A 7,621-nucleotide genomic window follows, 5' to 3' on the forward strand; every position below is an offset into this window, starting at 1 on the left:
CACACTGCTGCTGCTCTGCTTGTGTGCTCATGAGGAAGGCGGTGTAAGTGGCAACGGGGAGCGCGATGGCGGCCGGCAGTGCGCAACCTTCCCTAGCTCTAACATTTTTTTCTTCTGTAGTGTATACCATAATACCACACCAAGTCGAAAGAAAACACCTAAAATAGCACGAGGGACTAAACTTATCTGATTTTAAAAATAGAGGGACTAAGTTTTGTTGGTATTGAAGTTAAAGGATCATTTCTCTATTTTCAAAAGAGTTGAGGGACGAAAAATATACTTTTTCCTATCTTATATCATAACTCATTCAAGCAGTGGTATCACAAGAAATAATTTGAATCCAGGAGTAAGAAGTGTACATATACAGTATGATATGTCTCCCCAGTTTGTCCATCTTTTTATTATGTTAAAAGGATATTTAGTTGGTAGTGCAGTAGTCTGAATTAACTAGCACCTCAGTGGATCAGATAAGGTAAGACTACATCCACTTTAGAACTTGTGGACTCAAAATCCATTGAAGACGATGGAGGATTTAAGAAACATTTGTCTCATTGTGTTTTTATTCGAGCATACTGGTTACAGTGGGGACATGTGAATATCTTGAAAGTATAATCTATGTTTTCAGTTCCTTTATTTTCAGAAAGAGAAAGTAGTTTTCAAAGTGTGGCGAGGGTTAATTTAGATGATGATGTCTACAAAAGCTCGATCGCAATACCACTGCCACCCCATATCTTACTTCAAAATAGATAATAACACACACGCGCACGCATTGACTCAATCACGTGCGCGACATGTCGCCGCGCCTTCTGCCTGCTAGTAGAGTGAAATTAAACCGGCTAGGCTAGCCGGGCTGCCGGGAATTCCCACATTACTTCATGCCTCACCACTGCAGACATGTATATTTGGTTTCTTCCTGATTCAGACCTGGTTTTTTATCGAATATTTTTCGTGCCCCGATCCAATCGGTTCACCGTATATCCATCCTGTGGAAAGTTACATGGAAGGATAGTTGTTTACTATAGCCTGCTAGGTAATGAGCCTCCGGGAAGCCACGCTCACCTACTTCGCCTGGTAAAAAATCCCATCCTAGCCAACGCACAACCACCCCTGCTCTGTCGTGGCCACCGCTCCTTGCCGTCCGTCCAACGACCTGATGTACTGCTTTTCGGGGTTGTCCGGGTCCGCATCGACTTCCCCTTCACCACTCCGCGTTGCCGAAGTCATCTCCGTCCCCATAAGCCTCCATCCCTACGCTGCCTCGCTCCTCCCTTCGGAGCCCAGTTAGCCGCGCTGCCCTGCCACATTCGGCCACGAGCAGCTCCAGATTCATGGCAGTGCCCTTCCCTAGTGCGTCCTTGTCCGTACGATGGCCGGTGAGGTTCATATCGCGCGTCAAGTTCGTCGCGTGAGGAGCATCATGTCGCTAGCAGTACTGGCATACGATCAGTGCAGGGTCTGGTATGTCAGTCGAATCGCCTGACAACATGTACCATCGGTGAGGCAAAATCCGTTTAGTTTTTTTTTGATTGATATGTAGACAGTTGCTTCATGCTACAATTAACCAATTGACTCGACCTTTTCAAAAAATGGAAATGTTCACAAACTTTTTTAAAAAGTTCAACGATTTTTTTAAAAAATATATGAATTTGAAAAAAATTCAACTACGCAAACATTCATAAAATTTGGAAGAAAAAGTACATAAATTTGAGAAAAGTTCATGTATTTGAAAAAGTGACTTGGAAAAGTTCACAAAAAATCACTAATTAAAAAAATCACAAAAAGATTTGAAAAAATTCATGAAATTTGGGAAAAAGTTCACAGATTTAGGATGAAAAGGTTTACAAAAATTGGGAAAATGGTAAATCATAAAAAAGTTTACGAAATTGGGAAATGTTCACATATTTAATAAACACGAAAAAATAAAAAAAGGAAAAAAGAAAGAAAAATAAGAAAAAAGGCAGAATGAGAAAAACGGTGAAAAAACCCTACATGGGACGAACCATTTAGATACTAATGTTGTGGAGGGGGTGTGCGCCGGTTAGCAAAATGCACTCTAACCGGGGTTAGGACATCAAATAGGTGTGTAGATTTCATGAGCTTCTAATTGGTGCATTAGTTGATCTGGTGCCCACTAGCGTAGGATGTGGGTTGCATCTAATAATCCGACTTCATTTCGCTACATTGTTCTAATCGTTCTACTGTTTCGATCGTGCAGCTATAACCTGTTTCGATCGTTCAAGTGATTCGTTCATTCTACTGTTTTGAGAGAAGATAAATTGTTTCGACCATATTACTGTTTTGAGAGAAGATAAAACTGGTTCCTAAAATGTTTCTTTAGAACTAGAAAAAAATAAAAAGAATATTGAAACTAAGAATTTCCATTTTGAACTACTTGAGTAATTTTGTGACAAGCAAAATGGGATTATATAGCAAAGAAAAAAATCTAAGAATTATCATTCAAGGAAAATAACAAATTTAAATTAATTTAGAGGAAAAAGGGGAAGAAGATGTTCTTTAGTCTTGAAGAAGTGAAATGTCAATTCCATATTCTTGTAGACTTTTAGGATATTTCTTACAAGATGATTAAAACTAGGTCAGTAGGGAGAACTTAAAAATTATTAATTCCAAACTGCACCTCTTAAAACATGAAAGCAAAAAATAGTTACAGTCTTACAGATTGAAGAGAACTTGAACATCACTTATTGTAGTGAAGAAACTGTCAATTCCATAGGCAAGTGACTATCTTTATCCTGCAAAAAGAAGGATTTCAAAAGTCTTAGTTCAAATAAAATAATATAGTAAAATTCTGGATCCTCATATTTGCAAAGGAGAGATTTGTCGTTGTAAACAACAGGGGTACTTACTTATTTTGAGAGAAGAAAAAGATGCATAGATGAAATGAATCATTTGAATAGACAGAGTCCCTATGAAAGAGGATAAAGAAAGAATATGGGTTGGGTTTTTATTTAATTTTGGAAAAAATGCCATACTCAACAATTCAGAATATAAGACTAACAAAAATGCCATACTCAACATTTCACGAATTAAAAAAGAAGTTCATGAGTTCAAAAAAAAGTTCACAAGATTCAAAAAATTTCATGGTTTTGGAAAAAGTTGACAAACCCAAAAAGTATCATGAGTTAATAAAACGTTTGCGGGATATAAAAAAAATTTGGGATTAAAAAAAGGTTTTCAAGCTCGAAAAAGTTCACGAGTTAAAAAAATCACGGGGTTCAAAAAAAATCGCGGTTTTGAAAGATCACATTTTCAGTAAAAAGAGTTTTTTTTGGAAAAACGTTCAACAAATTTGAGAAAGAAAAAAAATCTGAGGAAAATCAACAATTGGAGGAAAGATCATGAATTTGAATAACATTCACTTGGAAAAGTTCGCAAAAATGGAAAAAAGTTCACTAATATGAAAAAAATTCAGAACTAAGATTTGAAAAAAGTTCATGAAATTTGGGAAAAGTTGAGAGATTTGAAATGAAAAAGTGAACAAAAACGGAAAATATTTTCAAATTAGAAAAAAGTTCGCAAAATTGGTAAAAGTTCATGAATTTGGATAAAACGAAAAAAATAAAAATAATAAGAAAAATCAAACAAAAAAGAAAGAAAGGAAAAAGGAAAAAAAGATGAGAAAACCGGTGAAAAGAATCTACATTGGCCGCCCATCTAGATAATAGTGCTGTGGAGGGGGTGTGCGTCGGTTAACCAAATGCACACCAACCGGTGAAATGAATCTACATGGGCCGCCCATCTTCACAAACAAAGGAAAGAAAAAACAATTCGAATCTCCCTCCCCCCGTCCCCCCCACACCAATGTTTTCAGCGCGCTCCCCGCACTTCCCTCCCCTCCCCGCCCCGAATTCCGATTTCCTCCAAACATTTCGCGAAAATTTTCAAGATTCGATTGGCTCTTGGAGCCTTCCGGCCAAAAATGGCAGGAAACACAGATCCGTCTGCTCCCTCCACTCCTCTCCACGCCGAAATTTTCCCCGGAAACTCAAATCTTTTCATCCTCCGCCCTCTTCTTCCCTCCTACCTCCGTTACAAATACCCATGGAAGATCCTTCCTGTCCCATCCCAAGCTCCAACCCAGCCACCGCGCCGCCTAGTACATCGTCGAGCCCCAACCCCGAGAGCGGCAGCTCTTCTTCGAGATGGCAGTTGACCGCGCCGACAAGGAGAATCTGCCGCCGGCGGCCGCCGTTGCCCGTCCTCATGGCGTAGCTGTCAGGAGCTGCAAGCTGAAGCGGCTCGGGAGGGCGCGGAGGCGGGTGCCGCTCAGGGACATCACCAACCTCTTCGTCGTGGAGTCCGCGGTTGCCCAGTGGCAGCAGGCCCTGATCCAGCAGCCGCACGAGGGGTTGGCGACGACGGAGCTGGGCAAGGCAGAGCCGGCCGTGAAGAACGGGCTGGCCGGAGGTGCTGTACTGAAGGCCGGCAGATACTCCCTCCGGAAGGATTTTAGATAGCTACCGAATATATATGGATTATACTGTACTTTTCTTTTCATTTGTCCAAATGATTCATTGGACTAGATTGGTTGGTTAGTTGGTTTTTTCAGTTCTGTATTCCTGATGATAGGAAATGAGCTGCTGAAAGCAAAGAAAGAGAAATCTCAAATCGAATTCGTATATCGATTAAAGGTGTAGCATACTGAATTGGAATCTGGAATATACTATTTGGAGCTGAGATCTGCTTCTCCAGTTCTCCAGGACTATGGTATTCTGCATTACAGAACAGCTTTCAAGCCACTCCCTTTGCAGTAGCATCTGTGCCATTGCTAGGCGATCTCCTGATTGATCGTCAATCCAGACGGGCATGGAAAGATGTTGAAACTGCTTCGGCACAACAAGTACTGTGGCTGTGGTAGAGGGAGCAGGAGGGTATGATTTGCATGGCATTCAGCACACTATATCAGTATACTTTCGTTGCAGTCTCAGTGATTTCAGGTGTACTTGAGGCAAGCAAAAATTTCTTGTGCTGTTTGGGTAGCATATTTATTCAGTCAACTTAAACGGTTTTAGTTTTACTGAAAATTTAAAGGGCATTAGGAAGGTAACAGAGTTGATGGGATATATCTGACTATCCCAGCACTTAGATAGCTGAGTTCCGTTTTAACAGGATCTGCTTTGTTTCTGAAACAGTGCCATAAACTAAAAACATGTTTTAACAGGAACCAGTCTTGACTATGCTCCTTAACAGGCTTACAGGCATATAGTGCATCTTGTGGTAACTAGTATTCTCTCTATCCCCGTCCAAATTTCCCTCTATAAGATGCCACTATAATTGATTTTTTGAATGAATCTTTTTCTGCACAATGCTCAGTTTACATTTGTTTTCGCTTTTGTTATTTTTCTGGCATTTGAACTTTGTTTCTTCTCGGTTGATTTCACGTGCGATCACTTCTACGATTTGTGCATTTTAACTGATGTGAAGCTTGTTCTTATATGGCCCCATAAAAGTTTGGAAGGTTGAGATGTTCATGTCTCGCCTTCAACGCGCTTCAGCCTAGGCCAGGTGTAGTAGCGTTGCTGGGGAGGCGGTTTTCATTGGTTTTCTTTCTTTTTTGCGGGACGGTCTTTTTGTGTTCTTTGCATTGTTTTTGGAGCTGTTTTTTTTCCTGATTTTCTATATTTTCTCTTTGGTTCTTTGTTCTTCATTTCTTTTCCTTTTCCATTTTTCCTTTTCTATCTTTGTTTTTATTACGTTTTGATTTCCCCCCTTTTGGGGCTCACATTTGCTTTTTTAGGGGTTGGGCTCACTTTTGCTATGTGTGGTTGTACATGCTGTTATGCTTAAAGAAGAGATATGCATGAAAAAAGTACTATATCTGTTTGCGAAAGCCCACATACTAAAAAACTATTGTAATCAAAATGGTGTTCATACATTTAGAAAAAATATTAATGTGCTTATTTTTAAATGGACCTTTTATTTTCATAAGTGCTAACTCATTATAAATTTTTTTTTGAAATTAAAAAATGTTCAGATATTCTTAAAAAATGCTAGTAATTTTAAAAATCTGTCACGCCTTTTTAAAATGTTCATGTAATCATAAGAAGTGTGCGCAGATTTTAATTTGTCCGTACAATTCTAGAAAAATGTTCACATTGATTTAAAGTATCCGCACATTTAAAAAAAACGTTATCTTATTTTCATGAAACATTTATATTAAATATATATAAAGCACAAAAAATATGTTAAAAGGGTCAAAAACATATAAAAGGAGAACGAAAAAAAAGAAAAGCCAAATGAGAGAAAACTAAAAGAAATAAACAGGATAGATGACAGATGATTTTTTTCATGGACTTGGTTGTAATTTTTTCCTTCCAGTATTCCATGTACTACCATGACAGATGATGAATAGATTGAAAGTTTCCACGATTTTTTTTTGTTGATTCACTTATTTCTCTATTCACTGTACAATGTTTCTTCTATTTTTATTTCTACTAAAGTATTATGGGCCAGTCAAAGACATCACCACAAAAAGGCTCATATTGGACGGTCCATTGCTGAACCACATACAAGCAAAAGGAAAGAAATTTATAAAATAAAAAGCAACAACATCTGAATAAAAATGTGAAGTGAAAATCGACTGAGATTCTTAAATTTCAGTCACCTAAGGGATATACACTCCCTTTATTTTTGTCACCTTTTTTCTAGAAAAGGAGGATGACCCCCGGCCTCTGCATCTGAGCGATGCATACGGCCACTTTATTAATTATTCTCACAAGACCTTACAAAGTCAAACAACAGCAAGACTAAAGCCACCGTCTAAGCAACAACTGTTGCTACACCTATCCAATTGATGAAGGGTCGCAGTGTGAGGACCCCGACTCATAAGTCGTGATCACCGAATGCACATGTACAGTGATCCCAGAGATCAATGCTCACTGAACACACAGAAGCTGAATAACAAGAGTCTTACATCCATACATAATACCGTCTTACATAAATTATGACCATTATGGTCAAGTCTTACATAGATAAAGCCACAAGGGCCGAATACCAAATAAACTTAAGCAGCGGAAAACTTCGTCGAAAAGTAGAACCCATGCCATCTGCCTTAACCCTACAGGCATTCTGACTAGGAAGTGTCCTAGCTCGCATGTTCGTCACCAAAGTATTCTTCATCATATCTTGTTCTTTCATGCCTGGCCAATAAAATAATCAGTGACAAGCCAATGAGTACTTTGAATGTACTCGCAAGCAACCCATGTTTTGGTTCAAGATACAACAATGCATGCTATAGGTAATTTTTTGCAGAAAGCTAAATTTTATTGTGCTATGTCATGTTCAATAACTGGTAAAACATGCATCATACGGATTCAAGTAACCATAGGGACTGGTTACAGATATCAACATAAATGGGGTGGGCATCAACCCAACTCAATCATGTCAAGTCCTTTGACTTGACCCAAGTAGTTCTTCCCACTTATCCAAACACACACTGGTTTGTAAACATGTGGACGTAGCTCAAGAGCGGTTACCCAACTGTCCTTGACCGTGGACACGACTATTCGAATAGTTTGACACTCTGCAGAGGTTGCACACTTTACCCACAAGATCCGGGGAACTTTCGTGTCATCCACGACCCGCGGTACCTCAAGTACCCGAG

At 39.1% G+C, this 7,621-nt stretch overlaps 1 protein-coding gene across 1 annotated transcript; it reads left to right on the top strand.

Moving 5' to 3' along the window:
* Nucleotides 1-3,875: 3,875 nt before the first annotated feature.
* Nucleotides 3,876-4,723, top strand: LOC147960243 (uncharacterized). Its single transcript, XM_087536619.1, has one exon. It carries the CDS (start codon nt 4,161-4,163, stop codon nt 4,473-4,475), a length of 315 nt encoding a protein of 104 aa, XP_087392745.1. The 5' UTR covers nt 3,876-4,160; the 3' UTR covers nt 4,476-4,723.
* Nucleotides 4,724-7,621: the final 2,898 nt, after the last annotated feature.

The sequence above is a fragment of the Triticum urartu genome, chromosome 7A (assembly GCF_056163025.1).
Source record: "Triticum urartu cultivar PI428250 chromosome 7A, HENAU_Tu73, whole genome shotgun sequence".
Classification (NCBI taxonomy): domain Eukaryota; kingdom Viridiplantae; phylum Streptophyta; class Magnoliopsida; order Poales; family Poaceae; genus Triticum; species Triticum urartu.